General features: G+C 41.2%; 1 protein-coding gene across 1 annotated transcript in view; it reads right to left on the reverse strand.

Moving 5' to 3' along the window:
- Positions 1-256: 256 nt before the first annotated feature.
- DIAPH3 (diaphanous related formin 3) overlaps positions 257-20,959 on the reverse strand; it is a 2,176,287-nt gene continuing 2,155,584 nt past the window's right edge. Inside the window, exon 28 of the mRNA XM_078657410.1 lies at positions 257-2,765. Within this exon, the coding sequence (XP_078513536.1) occupies positions 2,506-2,765 (260 nt within the window). The 3' untranslated portion in view covers positions 257-2,505. The remainder of the gene's footprint in view (positions 2,766-20,959) is intronic.

A 20,959-nucleotide genomic window follows, 5' to 3' on the forward strand; every position in this document is an offset into this window, starting at 1 on the left:
GGTGCCCTTCATCAAAATATCCCCAGTGTATAATCCATTATATTACACATTGAAGCACAAATGTTTGTAAAGAGGGATTGCACTGGGATATTATGGAACCTTTCGGACATTTCAATCTAAATTGTCAAAGTAACATTTATCAATAAAGTTGTAAAAATTATAAAGAGGATTGCAAAGTTATCGTGAAAAAAATTCTCATCCGCTCCCTACCAGCTCCTGTGTAGTGTCTGCACCTAAAAAATTGGCAAAACACATGGGGATTTTACACATTTATTCTGCCATCTTTTGTTGAATACACTTAACAATATATTTGCAAATGTAAAGGAACATTCTTGTTGCCTTTTAGAAACGAAAATATATATCTTGGATGAAAAGATTATAACCAAGAAAAAATAACAATAAAATGACATTATTGTACTCTCATCGGATATTTATGAATGTCTTAAAAACATTTAAAGACAGCTTGCAGAAGAGAAATGTACTTTTTATGCCAAAAAGCCCGTCATAGAAGTTCATCCCAAAAGGGCAGTGTAAAACGCTCATGATTAAAAATTTGGGTCATCCGAAAACATTAGGGATGATGACAGATTGTCATGATCCGAACCCAAACATTCACTAGTCCTTTAAGTTTGGTTCTTTGTGCGTTAACATGAAATACAACTGTTTGGTATACAAGTAGCACCCACGTATCATTATTATTTCCTTTTTATTCATATACCTGCACCACAAAAGTCCTCATCATACCTCAAAGTTACAACTAGACTACATTTCCCAAGAAAATGCTGCACGGCATGCATTTTATTTCGTTATGTTTTGGTCCTGCCTATGATTAAAAAACAAAGGCATCTACATCTAGTCATCTGTAAACTCCAACACTTTGAACCCACCACGGGAATGATACCTCAAATGTGCTTTATCCCAGGTTCCCTTGAATGTATGTAGCTCCTTGCAACTAGCGTATACCATCCTCAGTAAAAAGGTGGTCGTCTGTTTGAGAGCTACCCAATAAGGGCTGTACATGGGTAGGCCATAGTCCATAGGCCATAGTCAAGACAGGCGCTACAGGGCCTTAAAATGTGAAATATTAAACGTTATGCTTATTTACTGGTTGGTATTCCACCTGGACAGATGAACCTACAAATAGGCTCTTGACTAGTTCAGTTCCAACCAACGAACCCTAACAAAAGAAGATCTGTACATTAAAAAACGCGACACTTCTGAATGTTTCGCCAAAGGCTTGTATACAACTGCATAACTCCAAAAGCATTTTTCATCAAATGGGAAAAGATCAGCACAATACTACTTCTGGAGTACCCACGTTTTACAATGAACGAATTCTAAACAACTTTGGTAAACAAACATCTTGAGGCGTCAGCTCACAGCGACAAAGCTTGCTGTTTTAATTAATACATCTGTAAATATACATATATTATAATATTTTAGGTTACATTATGTATATACATAGCAAACAAGTGCTTTGGTTGCACTAACTAAATATTTAGTAAATACCCAAAAGGCGTGTTAAATGAAGTCTGCAAGTGCTAAATGTTGAATTATCGCGTGGACACCTGAAGCAGGCGAATCTCTTGGAAGATGACTAAATAGAGTGAGGTTCACTGTAACTTCAGTAGGTGGGCCTCCTGATCGTGCCTGTGTGTCTGCAAAATCCTCTAGTAGTTTGATAAAATCGCCAAGATCATTTTCAGCAGTGACTACGTGAATTATTGTGCATTAGATACTTTGTGTACACTGTACAGAAGATTGGTATTGCATAAACAAATTCAGATTTGTGTTTGATTGTGATATATATATATTGCTAATGTACATATATATATCTATATATTGTCTCATGGTTAGACAAGAGATAGATGTTTGACTTGGGTTACCATTTATCTATGTACAAAATCAGATGTCATTATACAGTTGTTGTTCCCCACCCCATCCCTTCTGCATAACTAGATGCACTAGCATGCTACCACCGAGGTGTGCGATTGTGCCTTACAAGTTACACACAAGACAAGTTCAGTAAGGCTCTTTTTGGGAGCTAGGCCATTTATGAGCTACAAGTGAATATTTCCACACTGCGGGGAGTGTAGTAAGTCCAAGACAATGTAAAAGATAGGACACAGCCACAGTACCATATTAGAAAGCCATATATAGCTTTCACTGGTACATTTAGAAACCATGATCAATGTAAAGTAGCCTGCAGAGAACACCTTAAGTGGTGTGATGTCTAGGCTCTGGAATAAGCACCTTAGTTTTGCAAGGCCCTGCTGAATCTGAGATGCAAACCCAACTGACCTAAACTTTGATAACATACAAAGAGATGTGCAAGACCCCGATGGGGGGTAAGTAGTGCATTCAATGGGCGCATTCAAAATACTGGATGATATATAAAAAAACACTTAAGCACACACATAAATGTCAGTCACACAAAATGGCTTGGATTCGAGACGCTGTAGTCGTTCGATGCATCATGATAGCAATGTCCGTAGCAGCGGAGATCTACAGGGCCCGTAGTCTTGCTAGCAGGGCCTCTACTTCGGGAACCGGCTCGGATTTGGTAGCCAAGCCAGCAGGTTCGTTCGCCTGCTCGTGACTACTTTCCGAATGACTGCCTGCCTTCTTTACTGCGACTTTGGCCCGCGTCGTCGATGAATGTGACTCTGCATCGTAATTGAGTTCCTTGGCAACTGGAGCCCTTGGGGCGTTGAAGTTGATATTGTGGCGTGAACGTGATCTTTCCAGGGCGGCCTTCTGGATTTCTGCAGTAGGGAGTAAGAACGGATATCTTTAGAAAACAGGTCCATAATATAGTGCTACATCCCACATGCTTGGTGCGCTATTTGCACTGTTAATAAAGGAAACCAATAAAAAACGTGAATAAGGAATGTTAGTTCTTAGATATTTATTGCAAAACTATACAAATGTTTATCATTTACATGGTTGTCGTTTGAAATGGGAAACCAGGCCAGCTAAGAGGATTCTGTATAAAAATCAAAGAGATTATATATCCAGTTCTACCTCTTACAACTGAAAACGATCACAGTTAAACTTTGGATTGCACTTCACACTTTAAAACGATCATCTGTACAGTCGCTGAATCACAGTCACATAAGTCTTGCCTGATTATGTACAAGTTACTAACCTTCGGTAACGCCTAATCTGGTAGAGACTATCTAGCCGCGGATACCTTTCCTTATATTCAGGCATCAAACTGGATCCCAAAAACTGTTGTGAGCAGCTCCCCAAGGTCATAGCTATTGTAGCTGGTTCGGGTTTTGTCTCTCTATAAGATATAAACAACCACATGGCTGGTTACCTGAGGTTACCAGCCATGTGGTTGTTTATATCTTCTTCTTATTCTTATAGAGAGAATCAGCTACAATAGCTATGACCTTGACCGTACCCCAAGATTCTGTTTCCTGACAATACCAATACTGTAACCTACTTAGATGAGGATGTTTAGCTTGTAGTAAAGAATACAATATGTTTAACAATATATAGAGTGATTCTCTGAGAAAGATGTACAGAATGGGATAAAGATGTTGTTGGAGTTAACTTGTGCATAAAATATACACTATGTAGATATAAAATATTAATTGTCTGTTTCTTCTTAGAACTGGTCCTGAAGAAGGTTTTTTATTCCAATCCCCAACCGAAACGCTGCGTCGACCCTTGTTCTGATGAACAATTTTAAATGATTGATCTTTGATGTTTTTATAAATTGTTTTTTTGAATGCATTTATATTAAGTGTTGATTTTGCCAGTGATAACAAAAAATTGATAACATTGCTAAATAAATTTTGTACCACTTTGCACAACGTATCTCCCTTTCTCTTATTATTCTTTTATTACTTTTTTTATGCTCTTTTATGTATAAACATGCATATTGTAGATACTGCCAGCTGGTAATCCAGTGTGCTTCTATTTCTGTGAAATTTCAATTGCTATATACGCTCATGTAGGTAACAATATGTGTGTGATTGGTATTGTTTAGAACAATAGGGTACGAAGACCTAGTAGCGTTAAGCTAGAGCCCTTAAAAGGGAAACCAGTTCGCAAAGCGGGGTGGATAGGTGGTCGGTAAAGATTCTGTGGCTCGATAGAGTCTACAAGATAAGGCGTTATCGAAGGTAAGTAACGTGTTAATATAATAGAGACTTCTAGCTGCAGATTCCTTACCTTAGATTAGCTACCCAAGCCATAACTCCCTGAAGGTGGGATAGCGACATGGATCTATACTAAAACATCCTGCAGGACCGAATGGGCAAAGTTTGTTTCTCGTTGGACATGACCGTCTAAGCAGTAGTGCTGCGTAAATGTGTGCAGGGAAGCTCACGTTGCTGTCTGACAGACAACCAGAACAGGCACTCCACAAGCTAATACAGTGGTCACAGCCTTGGCCCTGGTGCAGTGAGCATGCAAACCTTCAGGAGTTTGCTTTTTTGGCAAATACGTAGCAGATTTTGATGCGAAGCACTATCCATTGTGAGATGGTCTATTTCTGCATCGCCTTTCCTTTTTTTTGGCTCTAATGTACTGCAAAAAGAAATGCTTTTAAGTACTTTTGCATGAATGCCAGAGAAAGACTTCCCGAGCCTATGGCGGAGTAGAGCATTTTTGCAGCTAGTCTCGGCAATGTTTGATCGCACACAAATTTTCATGTCTGAGTATCAGTTTGAGGGTGGTAGTGGCGAACTTCAACAGCAACATACTGAAGACTTAAGTGAGTCTCAGCGCTACAGCCATTTTGATTGGACCCCAAAGGGGGAGTTGCTGGGACTTACACTTATCAAAGTTTTTCCTGCTGTTCTCCAGTGGTGTCAGTACATTGTCATGGACCACAGAGGGAAAGCTGGTGCTGGCTAATATTCCCAAATATTCCAATCCGGACCTGCCATGAGGGAATCCAGGACTTGTTGATGCGGTGGGGCAGGGGCGTGCTTTGGCATTGCTTTAGTGCTATGGCCAAGAGTTCTAGAGCTAAAAGAAAGAGCAGCAGTGACAGGGAACATCCTTGACTCATGCCTCTGAAATAAAGCCCAGGATCCGATCTGTGCAGCAGGGTTAGCGTATAACCATTGAACCATCCTGAGCCAGTTTCCTGCGATGCCAAAACATTTCATAGTCCGGAAAAGATACAGCCACTCCAGTTGTTCAAGCACCTTTTCTGCATCTAAGGAAAGTAACACTTTCTCAATTTTGTCCTGCCTTGTTCACCAGAAGAGTTGCATTAGAAATAGCATGTGGTCTCGGGATGATCGGTGTAGCACGAATTTGACCTGGTTTTCATGGATCAAGAAGCATATCACTCTGCTGAGCCTTGTGGTTATGCTGGCCCATATTTTTCTGACATAGTTTATTTGGGAGATCAGCTTGCAACTGACACAGGAGAATACATCCTTTCTGGGTTTGAGGATCAGACAGATGTGTGCTCTGTTAAATTCAGTGGGAAGAGAGCCCATCTCCATTGCTTCTCGATCGATGTACGATAAGAGTTGTACTATCTGTGCTTGTGTAAATTTGCAAATGTCAAGTCGAAAGCCATCTTCTCTAGGGGTTTTGGTCACTACCATATTCTTTACTGCATCTCTTATTTCGTTCATTATTTCGAGGTGCAACTTGTTGCTAAAGTGTGGCAGTAACGTAGGGAGTCAAATTTACTCATTAAGGTGTTTTTGCTAGAGTTAGTTACTGGCTAGTTAGAGGTTTATAAGTAGGTGTAAAAGGTGACAAATTATTTCAGGATGTCAGCAGATTGGGAGGTAGCCATACCTTTTCCAGTACACACTGCTGCGATGGCTGATTGCTCTTCAATGTGTTGCAGTTGCCATATAAGGACATGTCTTGCCTTTTCAGTATGTTCAAACATTTAGCTTTTTCATATGGGTTAAGTCCTTCTCAGCTGTTGTTATCAAAAGGCATTGAGTTCAAATGGTTTCTTTGTCAAAAAATGAAGAACTGAGGATGGTACAGTGCGATACGAGGTTTGTAGCTTGTGGATGTCAAGTTCCGGCATTTTTGTTGATCTCCTGCTGCTTTTTATGAGATCTTTGAGCCACTCATGAGGATGCCTCTTAAATATGTTTTACCTGCTGCCCACAACATTTGTGGTGAGGAAAGAGACCCAGGGGGGTTGGCTTTTTTACGAACTCTCAGGGGCATAGCTTAGTCAGTGGTATTCGAGGGGTTGTGAATTTCAAATTTCCCAACCAAAAAAGCAGTAGGCTGCAGAAGGGGGGCCAAGATGACCAAGGTTCGGGATGGACTGTTCCCATGAGGAACAGGTTCAGTACTGGTTTACATTAGGTGGGCCTCTGTCAAGAGAGACACAGTGGGCAAAAAACGATGGATTGGAGCCTACTCCAGTAACTGACACTGGTTAGACTATTTGCAAACATTAATCTCACCACCTTTTATGTGTTTGATTGCCAGTAGTATACCAGGAAACTTGAGACTGATGAAGCTTTCCAAGCCTACCACTGCCAATGTAGAAGGATTTCAAAACATTTTAAATTTGCACCCATTTATAGATTACTTCTATGGGTGCAGATTTACTACATTTTTGGTGAACTGTGCACTATATACACTTTTAAGATCCCAATCAAAAAAATAAAGACGCTAAAACCTCTGAGTAAGATGAGAATTATGGGGAAAACAGACATCACAGATTCGACTCAGGACCCACAGACTCAACTACCAAACCAAGAATGCATTTGAGAGGTGTCCCATCATTAACACACCCACCGAAGCTAGACTCCTGCCCGTGCCTCCTGGGCCTGGTAGTTCTCCATGGGAACTTGTGACTACAGTCATGTTTAATACAATGGCCTGGAGTCCCTTTTGCCCTAGGATCATTTATTATAAATGTATTTTCACTGCACACAGTCTTTTTTCGTGTCTGCTCCAAGAATCCTTACTTTATAGTAGTGTTTTCAAAACGGTGCACGAGGGCAGGGCTCCACGTTTCTAATGCTCTCCATTTCCAAATAATTTTATCAAGCGACTGACGGCCCCACGTAATAAGCCTGGGTTCCAAATAGAGGAGGGCACGCAGGCGAATTCATAGGGCGTGCCAATCAAAACCCGTGTTTTGGGTCTGGCTTGGCTGTAAGAGTCCATGCATAAGCAGAGCCATGAAAACATTTTGCATGTTTATCGTGCTACAAACATAACAAAAATATGATAAATCTATTCAGAATTCAATAAAGTGTATTTCTTTAAATTGTAACATTGCACCTTAGTACACCAGACAACATCACTGAAGAGACAGACATTTATTACAAGTTATCATTTTTAGAAACATTCATTGATCACCCCACAATGACAATGGCATTAGTGAACTAAGAGGGAAGTCCGTAGTAATGTAAACTCTAAACGTGGCCTAGATTCTTATAATAAATGGAGCAACATTATGGTCTATAACATCAAATGCAAGAGGGGCATGTACAGCACACATCCTGAACTCAAGTATTTAAAAGTGCGCTCATATGCAATAATAAAGAAAAAGGGAGGCTTTGTGAAATAAAATATTTGCATAGCATCACAAAATTTGGACAATCAGGGAAGCCGGTTTCCAGGTTATCTGTTTTCATAGTTTCAAATTCAGCCACCAGATGGGTATCTCTTTCTCTCTCTCCCCTGTTTACATCAAAGGTCACTGTTTTCTTTTTCATTCCTGGCTCACAACGAGAAAAAACAATGCAGAGAAAGCAGACCCGATTGAGGGCCCCTAGAGTCAACTACCAAGCCAAGAATGCATTTATCCGGGGGTGTCACACCCCAAACACCCACACTTAAGCTACGCCCCTGCAAACTTTGTCTGTTTCTCTATGCTTGTCTGCCGAGCCCTACATATTCCTGCTTATATTAATTGTTTGAAGATTTATGTCCATGATTAGGGACAATGGGTGTATGTATTCCAGCCTTTGTTCTAACCCAGCCGGACCTGTAAACTCTCTTGTCCTACCACAGGCTGGAACTATCGTTTTGCCAGGTCCAGCATGCCTTATTGAAGGTTGAGTTATTTGACGAGTGGCGAGAGGCCAAAATATTCGGCCAGGTAAATAGTGTGTGTTTTGTTAGAGAAATCAGCTGATATGACTTTCTGGCCTTTGTAAGTATACAGTCTGTGTTTCTTCGCTGCTTAGATAATTGTTCTTCTTGTTGGTTTTGAAGTGGGAGGGCTATGGTTGGTCTGGGTGAGTCTTCGTTTGCGTGTTGATACCTTGATTCCAGCGGGGGATTGAACACTATGTGTAGAAGTTGCTGGATGAATGTCAGAAGTAAAGTGATCATCTCTTGTGCTTCTGTTGTTTTTGCAGCCCCAAAAAGGCATAAAATGCTCCTGAGCTCCTACCTTGAAGGTGTGTTCAACAGCTCTGCTATTCAATCTGTTGTGTCTGTCACTTGATTCTCTAGCACCTTCAGGCATTTGTCAGTGGTGTCCATGCAGAACTTTATGACTGCCAGGACACTAGTAAAAGTCTTCAGCGCTCTGCTGTTGTTGGCTGTGGATTATTCTACTGTTGATAAGGAGTACGTTTTTGAGCTCTGCCATGATTGCGTCTAATGTGAATCCAGATGTCATGTTTCTGTACTAGGTGACAGCTTCTTAAGATTCACAACTTCACAAAATAGGAGTTATCTAGTTGCCTTTCTCCTAGGCATGCAGTAGTAGATTATTTGGGCAGGTAGGGTCAGGACAGGAGAAAGTAGTTTGAGGAACTCTGTAGCGGCAACTCCTTGTAGGCTAAACATTTGCAGGAGATAGTTTGTGCTCTATTGCGCATCACATATATAGAATGTTGTAGATGCTAGCCACTCAACACTTCCATGAAGTAGATTAAACCTCAGGGCAATTTATTTTCCTATCTTCAGGATAGTTTTTGCCTTGGTTATATTTTATGGCCTCCCTCTTATTCCTGGATCGTAGTCAGCAGTCAATAAGCCATCATAATTGTTGTATATGTGTGTCTTTTATTTATTACTGATTTTCTATCTGGAGCACTTTTTTCCCTGTAAGCTGTGTCTAGTTTGTAGGTTATCAGTCTTATTCAGTACTTGTTGCCCATTTATTGTGAAGCTCTTGTTCGCATCCACAGAGGTGCCTCGTTCTTGACCCATTTCGCTCGATAAAACCGATTGTTTACAGAGAGTTGTGGCCTTAATGGAGGAGCGTCTCCGAGCCCGAGCTGCCCATTCCAACCAGATCTCCAACAATCAAATACCGACAAGGAAGGTGGAGGCAGACAGATCTACTAGGGGGGGGGGGTGTCAAAAAGTCACCAAACTGTAAGAAACCCCTGGGGGGAGGGGGGAGCTGGACAGCGTGGGGGCTCAGAGCTCCAGTGTAGCACAGACAGATGACTACACAGTCCACTTCTAGCGCAAGGGTTTTTTTTCTGAAGAAAATATGGCTTCCTTTATTTATTTCACTGCAGATTGCATACTTTATAAAGACACTTCTACAAGTATTCCATCCAGGCAGAGGGAATATGCATATGCAGCAGACAGGAGGGGCACCAAAAAGCGAGAATGCGGCAGCATAGGACAGCAACACTGCCGCATTACTCCATTGTCATAGTGGCAGCTCAGCTAGGAGATAAACATTGGTAAAGAAATGAAAGACGAACAGAAAATAGAGCTTAATGAAGGCGGGAGAAAGAACAATAGGGACGCGAAGGAGGCTGTAAATGAAGGACAGTCAATGACAGAGAAAGGGAAAAATAAACGGAAGGTGAGACTGAAAGGAAAGGAACGGGGAAGTGTGAACGGGGATAAACATGCACTGTAAAGCTAGGACCGAGAGAAAGGGGCGGAAGAGCCAAGAAGCGTAATGCTAATTGCATTAAAGTAGCACTTTATACCCCTTGCAAGGCGCCGAAGAGAAGTACTGTTCGTTTATTTCTGTCCTGACACAAAGATTAGGAAACAGAGCCTGGGAAGTCTGCAAGGCCCGTCTCTGCAAACAGCAGTAAAGCATGCGATGCGTTAGGCAGATAATAATCGCAAGGTCAGTTTATGGCTGCTGTAGTTGTCGTCCTTTGTAGCAGACAGTAAATACATTTTTTTAAAAATCTGATTATCTTTAACTGCAAAAGCACCAGTACGATCTACTCTTTAAATCGTGTCATTCGTCAGTTTAAAACGTAAATGCCTCAATGAATAAACCAAAGTGCATTTTATACTCTTGCATTTGAAACGGTGTCTTCTCGGGGCACTCTCCCAGCATGTATACTATGTATACAGTGCAGAGAAGAGAGGCAAAAGAAACTCTGGCTTCTACTAACAAACAACGGTGCGCGAAAGCACTTAATGAGCCATGACGGCTTGAAGGTTTAATAAGATAAGAAAGGCAGATGGCGGCTGCACGCGTTCACGAGCACATGCACGCAAGCTTTAGGCCACGAAAAGCTTGTGGATAGCACTTTTTTTTACCCCCTACTAAAAGTCGAGCAGCAGCGCATGCGCTGCTCTAGGCTCGACCTAAAAAACTGTGATGGTGAGATTTGGATAAAAAAGAATAGAAGAAACTAGGATAGAAGGAAAAATGTAGAGAGACAAAGGCAGTGATGAAGACATTGATAGATATAGACAAAAGAGGCGAAAAAGACCGAAATAGCACAGGTAGAGAGACAAAGACAGAAAAACACAGAGAATGAAAGAAGATAAGAAAAGGGAGAGGCAGGAGGAGAGTCATCCTCCCATAAAGCGAATGTGTATTATCGGCACCGCTTATAACTCAAAAACTACAAGTCGCTATTTGACGTTAGGGCAGGAGGCTGTAAACTCGGAAGAAAAGTTATCATGCCTTCTGACACTGTACACCTGTGTAGAAAGGCTCTTTCTTCATATCTGCAATACCTAAAATGCACAAATGTCCCAAGTGCACTGCGTCCTGCCTCTGTCGGCCTGGCTGCGTTGTTGGCCATATGTGATGACGGTTACGAAGCAGCCGTACTGGGACTGGAAGCACCGCCTCACCCCCACTGTCAGATTTTTAGCAGATTAAATTATTTGCAATGACATAGGGGCACCGGTGCCAAAAGAAAACATGATGCATGCCACAAAACTAGACTATTTTCTCAGTTAACGGTCAATGGTTGGGTCTGACAGATTGTGTTCAATTGATGAAAACATCAAAAAAGTGTGCCATCAGTTTGTGCAAATGTTGCGACACCTCTTTAGTCACACCAAACAATAACAAATATGTACAGTGTAGTATCGTTCAAAGTCACAAAGAAAGCTACTTAACAAATGACACGAATTGGAGTGGTGTGCAAAAGCGCGTATCCAGGTAGCAATAAATTAAACAAGCACGAGTGAGCGTGGCGCAGACACCGTACCCTTGGTGCGTGCGTGTGCGCGCAGTCTGCTCTTTTTTGGAAGCACTGCACTCGTGCTTGTGTCGCGCTCCTGCTGGCTCCCGCAAGCTGGATGCCGCCACAAGCACAAGTGTGTGGTTCCAAAAAGAGCAGAGCGACGGCTAAAGGCCTACTATGCAATGCATGCACGCTGCGCAGGAGAGACCTAAGACAACTTTAAATTGTGGCACGCATTAGATTGTAGCATGTGTTGCTCGATAAAAAGAGATGGCTAACACAGGCAAGTGGGGCAGTGGTATGGACCCATTAAGTCAAAGTCGGTGGGGACGCCTTTGCAGCTCTAACCAGCACGCATCTTTGGATATTGACAATCTCCTCGATTCAGTCTGATGCCCAGCAACATTCCAGAAGATGAGACAGCCCTTACAACTTTTTTTTGTTTTGTAAAATATGCGCATCTTTTTTTCAGAGAGACGACAGTTGTAGGTATGTGATTTCATAATGAAAATAAGAAAATGCTTAAATCTCGACTGAAATAAGCAAAAGCAGTTTAAGATGCGTTCTGGGTAATTATTTGAGATGCAGACCAACTTGGGGATAGACCAAGCTTGTAACATATTGGAAGACCTTTGAAGATGGTAAAAGTATCTTAAGGCAGTTCATTTACAAATGGAATGTGGTAAGCAGAGTCAAAGAGTTCTGGTCCGACTCGAATTTACTCCAGGCATCAGTGGCCCACAATATTAAGACTTAACATTGGAGTATTCATTTTAAGAATTGTAGCCTACAAATAAATCTGATCAGCTGCTCTCCGCGCCAAAATAAGCACCTCTTCATAAGCCCAACATTTTTAGAAAAATCAGCACATCAACAAAAATCTGTTTTCACCTATTATATCTGTGCTGTATGTGAAAAGCTTCCATTCATACTTGAAGCTAGACAGAATATCAGCGCCTCCACACAGAACAAGCATTTGCAATGCAACAGGTCTCGCAATTGCGAGATTTTGAGCTAATAGCATTGTAAATCACAATGCCCTTTATTTATGTGTTTAAAAAACAACACATAAATAAAAGGCATTGTCATTTACCATACCAGCAGGTCGCACTTTCTAAAATGCGAGACCGATTGCATTGCAAATGCTTGTTATTTACAAGCGCCTTATGCTGCGCTTTTCACTTTAATAGAGCCACGCCGCTTTCTTTAGATGAGCCATGTCTAAAGAAAGGTCCGCGGCCGCTATTGAAGTTAAAGTGCCGTATGGGGCGCTTTTACCAAAAAAAGCACTTGTTTGTCAAGTTGACAAACAAATGCTTTTTTCTTATAAAAGTGCCCTGTGAAAGAGCGCATGACACGCTGAATGTTGCAGGAAAGCATGTAGTGCCTGCAGTAGAAAAGTAGTGCTTACAGACTGTATAAGACCTACCATGTAACAGCCAAAGTAAAAGGGCCAGTCCTCATGGGAGGTTACAAAGGAGGGCCTAACAAGCCTACTATTGAATCATAAGCCAGTATTTACTATGGACAATGACACAAGCGAATTACAAATATGGGTGGAGTGGGCGGGGCTTCAATTCCTTACTTTAATACAGCATGCATATCGGTGGAGAGTGGGCGGGGCTTCAATTCCACACTTCACACTTCAATTTAGCATGCCTTGCAGAGCAGCGCATGTGCTGCCCAGGCTAAACCTAAATACAGAATGTCGCTAAGACGGACGGTAGTGCTTGACTGCCTTTAATAAGACCTTCAACTTAATGTACCATCAGGGCACCCGAAGACAATTATTTTAACATTGAAACACCAAAACTTGGCGACAAAAACATATTTGAAATGCACTGCACTTAAAGCCAGGTCATCCTTCTTGCAATCACCAGTGAACATTGATACACATACGCACACGTCATTAGGTACTTACAGCGAACTAGACAAGCGTAGGGGTGAGGTAAAGCAAAGCGTGGGAAGATGGGCTGGAATATGCCGCCACTTAGACTTCAAAGATGTCTGTTAATAAGAAGTGGCAAGGGAAGTCATACCAGACGAGCCATTTATATTTTCAAGCTGCTTAGGTCAGTTAAGGATAGCAAAATGGAAAATGGCACAGACCTTACTGTAGTTTTCTTGCCTGGCGTCAATCACAATTCAAGGATAATTCAAAAGACTTCCCGGACGTGCAGGACAGCACCACTAAATAACTTTCTGGAGCGGACATAAAACGTTCAACTTTTTCCTAGAGCCAGTATTTTTTTACATTTTAATATTAAGTTATCGCCAAGCGATGGGGTCTCGTACATTATGCCTTTTGTGTATCAGCTCGACTAACAGATGACGGAACGACTCTGGCCGATTTGCTTCCCCCCCAGAGTACTACACATATTCTTTTTCTTTAGACTGGCCAACTCTCAGCTACCACCCTCTTGAGTGATCCCTCTGCCATACAGATCAGGCAGCCTTCCTTGCTTGAAGAGCAGAGTGTTCAATATTCATGTAACCTTGGACAGAAGCTAGGGAACGGCCTCAACAAACTTGACATGACATTTAAAGTTTTCCACTTGTTCGCTGAAGGATGTTCGATCATCCCAGTAGTAATGACTTTGGAGAGCAGGCAGTCACTCATGACAGTGTGTTTTATGCGAGGGCTGAAAATCCTTGCCGAAAACAGCTTGTACATTAAAAAGGTAGCTGCTGAAGATATTTACTGCACTGTCATTTCCTGACCACAGGCTCGGGGTGATGGATGAGTGTTTCACAGAGACTCTTGGACAGTCGCAGCAGTTTTTCAAGACTGGGCACCTTTCGGCCGCAAGAAAGCAAACACCCTCCTCTCTGTCCCGTTCTGGGCTCGGTGGACAATGATTACTGGACGCACCTAGTCACAGGTGATATCAGTGATGTCATTTAGCGTGTCATGAGTGATGTATTATATAAGGTCATAACAGGGCATGGCCGTAGCCCGCGTTATAGTTAGATGAGTAAATTATAATTCGTGCGTTTTATTGATTTATTCAGTTTTTTTGACACTAGTTTTTATCTCATTTCAACACCGAAAGAATGTCACTTTACCCTTTAGTTTCTCAGTGAATTTCAGAGTAAAAAAATAAATAAATGCAACACAAGATCTTATTCCCATACATAACTATAACGTCACTTAAACCTTTTTTTCCCCCAGTGAATTTCATTTATTTCTTTTCATCATATTCTAAATGCACCATGTTTAACACATTCTTCAGGTGGGTAACCCCATCTGCGCATGGCATATGGCCATATGTAGTGGAGTTTGGGCAAAGGCATGTCTCCATCTGCACAGAGAAGCTCTAATGTAATTTTTTTTTGAGTTTTTAAAAAAGAAACTTCCGAAACTTTTTTTTTTTTTTTTAACAGTGTTAAACGGAAGTTTTCTTAACCTTATTTTTAAATATCATCCATTTTCTTTTCTTTATGGTGGGCTTCCGTGGAAAAAATTACTTTGTTGGTGTCGCTGGAAGCCACAATTTTGGAGCAGTGTTTACAATATGTAGCAAATTGCTGCATAATGCTGTTGGCGTTGTACTTCCAGAAATGCAGTTTCTCTGACCTCTGCTTCTTGACATGTTCTTTCACAGGCTACTCATGTAATTGGGATGCCTTGCCCTTAGATGTTTCCACAACCCACTCATTCCCATGGAGTAACGGCTAGCTTTACTTCTATGCAGCACCTATTTGTACAAGGTGCATGTTTTTTTATGCCCAACATGTAACAAAAAGAACTGCAACACAATTGATTCCCTTTAGAGCCTAGCTGGTTGTGCTGCAGCAGATGTCGAAGGAAGCACAACTAGATTATTATCTTGCGATGTACCAGTTGTGATAGGGCCCAGTGGATGGCGCAATTGGTGGCTATTGCTGTGGAGTTTTGTCAGAGGCCATGATGCATGCTGTCAGTTTCCTTCATTAAGCCGCCCGCGCCTTCAGATGTGGAGCCCATAAGAAAATCAAAAGAACCAGAGTACAGATTCCTAAATTTAAATCTTTTTAGTTTGAAGACACTATATATATTCAGCACTAGGGGTGAAATACAAGAGTTGTCGACTGTAAAGCATGATTCTGACCTACCTCTGTACAGATGGGACAATCTAGAAGGCAAAATGCTATCTAGTTCCTCAAGGATTGATTTTGTTGCTCTTAGCCCCCAAATAGGCTGGTAAGCTTTATCAACAATGACAGCTGTCACTGGTAATCAGCCAGGTGTTCTTTCCTGTCAATAACAGGTGAAGGGAGGGTTGAACAATTCAGTTGAAAAGTTGCGAGAATGCGCAAAATTGCTCTTTGGGTAGGGCAGAGTCGTTGAGGACCGTTCTTGATTGATTAATTTGCATAAAGCAACAGAGTCATTGTGATTGTCATAATATTATGGCCTTCTTTTTCCTTGTACATATTTTAATCACCTTGTATATAATATATGCACCAAGTTCTATCACTGAGCACTAATGTCACTTTAGCACACATCACTGTAAGCTTCACTTTGCGTTGACAGCCTTGGTTACAAATGTGAGAGTATATATAAATGTTTTAATTTATATAAAACACCATAATACTCACCAATTTGTGTCAGTGATTTTTGCCATGTGTTCCATGTTTCTAAACATCTCGGATGTCATAGTTTGAAGATTGTAGAAAATAACATATAAGAAATAATTGCTTACAAAAGAAATAGTTTGTACTCCCGACAGAACCATTGTTTTGGTTTATAGAGTCAACATTAGGCAATAACCTCAGTCTCTCATGTCTTAGATCAATAATTCTGATTCTCGGCTCTAAGCTGGGAGTCGCTAGAACAGACCGGTACTAGAACTATACCCTGGTATTTGGCCTATTTCTGTCAGTGTTTTTGGGGTCATCCCCATGCCTGGAACACCACCACTTTGAGACCCATATTATGGTCCATCCCCTTAATTAATATATTTTAAACAACTACATGCACAGAAAAACACCTATAAACGTGGATAATACTTGCTGTATATTACTTGCCATTTGCAAACCTACCCCTTACCAATACCTAGAGCAAGTGGTTCGGCACGGGGCAGGGTGCATCACTGATCTATAGAGCTCTTCTTCAGACTCACCTCTGCTGTGAGACAAAGGGCAAGCCCTGCTAGTAGCAGACACCAAGCTCCTGAGAGCAGAAGAGGCAGATTTTGAGAGCAGGCGCAAACGCCACACCACCGTTCAAATTCCCCCATGCGGCTACCATTTATCTGTCTATTAATACAATATTCCACCAAAGTTGCAATCATGTGGACTGCTGCTAGAATTATATGCAATCAAGTGAAACTGTTTTTTAGGCTAAAAGCTAGTGGCAATTTAAAGAGATAAGCCTCATGGAGTGGCAAATACAGTAATTCAAACATTTTCAAATTGAAAACATAACCTTTCTGTAATGATGCCCATGGTAGGGGCACCTGTGGTGATGGCCTACATTAGTGCAAGTACTTGCATTACAGCGGCTCAAGGGCAGCTTCAACGTGCGGATCAGGTGTATTCATTTTTAGATTTTGTTCAAAGCGAAGAAACCAGTATAACTACAACAGGCTTTACTTCTTCAAAATGTTCAATTGCTTTATGACAATGATGTCTTTGAAGCGAGTTTGAATCTCATATCACATCACATCTGTATCCTCCTCGTCCATCCTACGCATGATATGGTCCTCCTATCGGAGGCAGGACTTCTTACTCTTGACCCTCACCTGTGGTACAAATACCAAACCTCTGTGCCCCAACAATATCCTGTTTTCCCAGCTCACATGCGAGACCTGCTCTTTGAATGTCAGATAAGCTCGTTTTTTTATTCCCTCCTGATAAATAATTTTGATATTCCCCAATACCCATAGCCTGTGTTTTTGTAATTATATGTCAGAGAGGTGTTTTGGCAGACCACATGGCTAACTTGGGGCCTGGAGAGCAGATTCCCATTTGACTTAGGCCAGGTGTCGTGGGACACAGTACTCGCCTGAGCCACAGCGAGTCATGCACACGTTTCCAGTTTATAGACCCCCCTCCCTCTGCAGTGTCAAATGAGAGCCATCCGGATCTTGGAAGGTTATGGTCCATGCAAATGGTGGCCGTTGTGCTCCTTGAAAGTGTGCTATCTGAATTTGCCTTTTTGTCATGTCAACTGCCTGCCTGATTTGTTGATGGTGACTGGCTTGTAAGACACACGATCAGATGCATCTCAGGTTTGATATGGCAACCACCATACCTATATGAGAGCATATTAGGAAGCTTTACTATGTTTACGAAGCTGACCATTCGCATTACCTTCAAACGTATGATGGTCTGAAAATGGAGTGATATTGACCCCATCCACCCCCCAAAAGACACTACACTGTCAACCACCACACGCATGAATCTCTGTCCCATGATCAAACAATTAACCAGCTGTGACTGCGCCCCACAGAGACAGGATGATGGCCTGGAAAAGCAATCAAGACGGATTGATGTTTCCCCCCCTGAAAGACCCGGTAGAGGAGGAAGCTTAACCAGCACTCAGGAAGAAGAATGAACAAGTATGAACACCCTACCATCTGATATTAGGTTTGCCTCCTGCTACTTCAAGTTTAGGAAACTCTTGAAGACCTGGATGTTCAGGGTGGATTATAATTATGGCTCCCAGTTTTCCGTTTTTACTGATTTTTATACATAAATACAGACAGAAAACAATATATAAATTTTTTTAAAGAGGAAAAATGCAGAAAATTGTACTAATGACTGACTTTCTACGTGGTCTGCTGTGAATTCCAGGACAATAGATGAGCACCGAGAGAGCAAGGGGAGTTCAAAAACGAGTTAAGATATCTTTAAATACAGGAATATGTTAATATATATTTCAAGTAAATTGCAAATATTTACCTGTGGTTGTAGTTTTTTGCTATATTTGCCTGCTAAATGTGCGAATCCGCGACGGGCATCACAGTATGAGTGCATGTTTATAAGTTAAATAAATGTGGAAATGTACAATTTTTTACTACTTTTATTCACAAACCACAAAATAAATATGGATAAACACTAATAAGATGGCCAAAAAATAAATATGGATAAATATGGACGGAAATAGTAAAAAAAAAAATACAAAAATACCATAGAACCGGGAGCCCTACTTATGATTAACCAGAATGAGCGTATAACTGTTGGTTTGCTTCTGTACGTTTAGCGCCAAGAGACCTCTTGGTGAATGGCCACTTTATAAATCTAGCCAACATACCAAGGAGAAAATGCAGCTGAGCTTCTGCAGCATCTTCGTGACAATCTACACCTGCCTGGAACCTCAACAGAGTCAAATGAAGATAACCTGCTGGATCATTATTATGTCTGCACGAAATCTGAAGGACCCAGATTACAGGCTATTCGTGTCATACTTTTAAACCAAATGAAGTCGAGAAGATGCCATTTCCCGGGATTTTGCTGCGTTAATTTGGAAGTCATTAATGAAGAATTCTCGCCAGCTGTGAAAATTGATTCTTTGACGCGAGCCAGATGGCGAAGCCTTCTGGTACCTCGGAGGATGCTGTGTCTTGTGACGTGGTGAACAGGTGTGTAGATGCTCTGGACAAACATCTGTTGTCCAGTGTGCCAGCAGTGACTTTGAGCAATGCTGGGCAATCCTTCTGAACCGATATGGTCCAAAGGATTACATTAGAAGGTGTATTTCCCAGGTTTATTCTCCATCATGATCAGATCCTACATGGTTTCTGCCGAGGACATAAGGAAACAACATGCCAATAGATGCTTGACTCTAATGGAAGGATTCCGAGGTTGCCAAAATCAGCCAAAAAAACTGAAAATTGATGAGTGGACTCAACAGGATGCCGATAGAAAAATCTATGTTCAGTCATACGAGAATATAGAACAAATGTATTTGGAAAGCTTTTGCAGTTTTCTTTCTTTTATTCGAGCATTTGTAGTATTGCTGTATCAAATTCGATCCTGTTGTTCATTCCATGAACAATAGCCTCCATTATTTCTTCACCTTGGTCTTGTTTTGTGTTTCTAAATCTTGAAAGTATATCTGTGCCGCAGATACATTTTTCTGTTCCTGTTCGCAAAAAGCCATTTATTACCCTATCTTTTGAAAAAGAAAAAAAAATGGGTTGTAGATAGTTTCTGCTTTTTTAAATATATGGTATTTTTAAGCACATTCCTTGTGAACTGGAAAAAAGCAGACTATAAAATGTGCCTGCCTTTCATTTTTCCTCGTGTGTTACTTTCTCCGTGCATAAAATACTTAAAAAAAAAAACATGCGAAAACGGACAGTTTCAGACAAATCTTCCAAATGCACGGCTTTCGGCGTTGTTCATAACGTGTTAGCACGATAAACATGGTTTAGATTATTATGCCATGAAACAATTCCTTATAAATTGATAAAACTCCGCATTTGCTTGTTTCACCTGCCAATACATATAGGCTGCAAGGTAGAAGTCATGTGGCCACAACCTCCCTTTGAAACCGCGACAATAATTAAGGTTGACAGAAGAACAGGTTACACTAATTCCTGCTAATAAGGAAAAATAGGTGCCGCTGAGATTTTCAACACCATCAATGAACAGCTAACATTAAATCTGGCAGATAGTAAAATAGATGAACGCAAAAGGTTCAGACACTGTCAAGCAATCTCCAAGCACCGAAATAAACCACGTGCAGCGCACAAAGCACATGAAGGTAGCATGCATGAGACCAGCAGGTGTAACAACACAACAGAAATGGGAAAGATGACCTGAAGAACACCGACAGAGTGGAACAGGAAATGGAGTGCGAGGACACAGGGGAAGAGTGACATGATTGACAAGCTTTCTAAGCTAGAAAGGCACATCTTACGTGTAAACTGGAAATGAAAAAAACATAAGCCTGCAGGACTCTTAAGTAAGACCGGGAGTGATGGGGTCTGAGTAATATGAATTATTAAACAATTGAAGAAAAATTGATGGCAGGGGCGTAGCTTGGTTAGTTAGACTAGGGGTTGGGGGGCTTTAGCTTGTCAGACAATCATGCTGGAATATCATGTTAATCATAATATGGGAAGCAGTTCATGAGGGTTACTTAAAATAGTATTTTGTAAAATAACCATGTTTTAAGACCTTCAAAACAGAGCCAAGAATGTGTGTATGTGTTCTCGTCTGAGGGAGTGTTTAAAAATCCCAGGTGAACTCTTACTATACCCAACTGAAAGCCTCTGTACTGAACTGTGCATTAAGGAATACATCTATGAGGGGCGCGTAACACCCCAAGCACCCTCCCTGAAGCTCGCCCCTGATTCAGGGGAGATTTAAGAATAAACAAGACAGCAGCATAAAGGGTGCTTCTGACAAAAACTCGTGAAAAATGGGTTATCAAAAAGTAGGTAATTATATCTCACACCAACACCAGGTACAAGTTAACCTATTGACAAGTTACGATATTAACCAAACGTTCCGATGCAAACTGATGTAACTTACAAATGTTCTAGGGTGCCGGTTTAAGTGTATAACAATGACTGGAAAAAGACTTATGTCTGTTAAATGATACTTCTGCTTTTATGCTTAAAATACGTCATTTTGGGGTTAAAAAATTTGACACTTTGAAAAGCTATAGTTTCTTTCTTCGGAGCTTCGTCCCACAA

Source organism: Lissotriton helveticus, chromosome 8 (assembly GCF_964261635.1).
Source record: "Lissotriton helveticus chromosome 8, aLisHel1.1, whole genome shotgun sequence".
Lineage (NCBI taxonomy): Eukaryota > Metazoa > Chordata > Amphibia > Caudata > Salamandridae > Lissotriton > Lissotriton helveticus.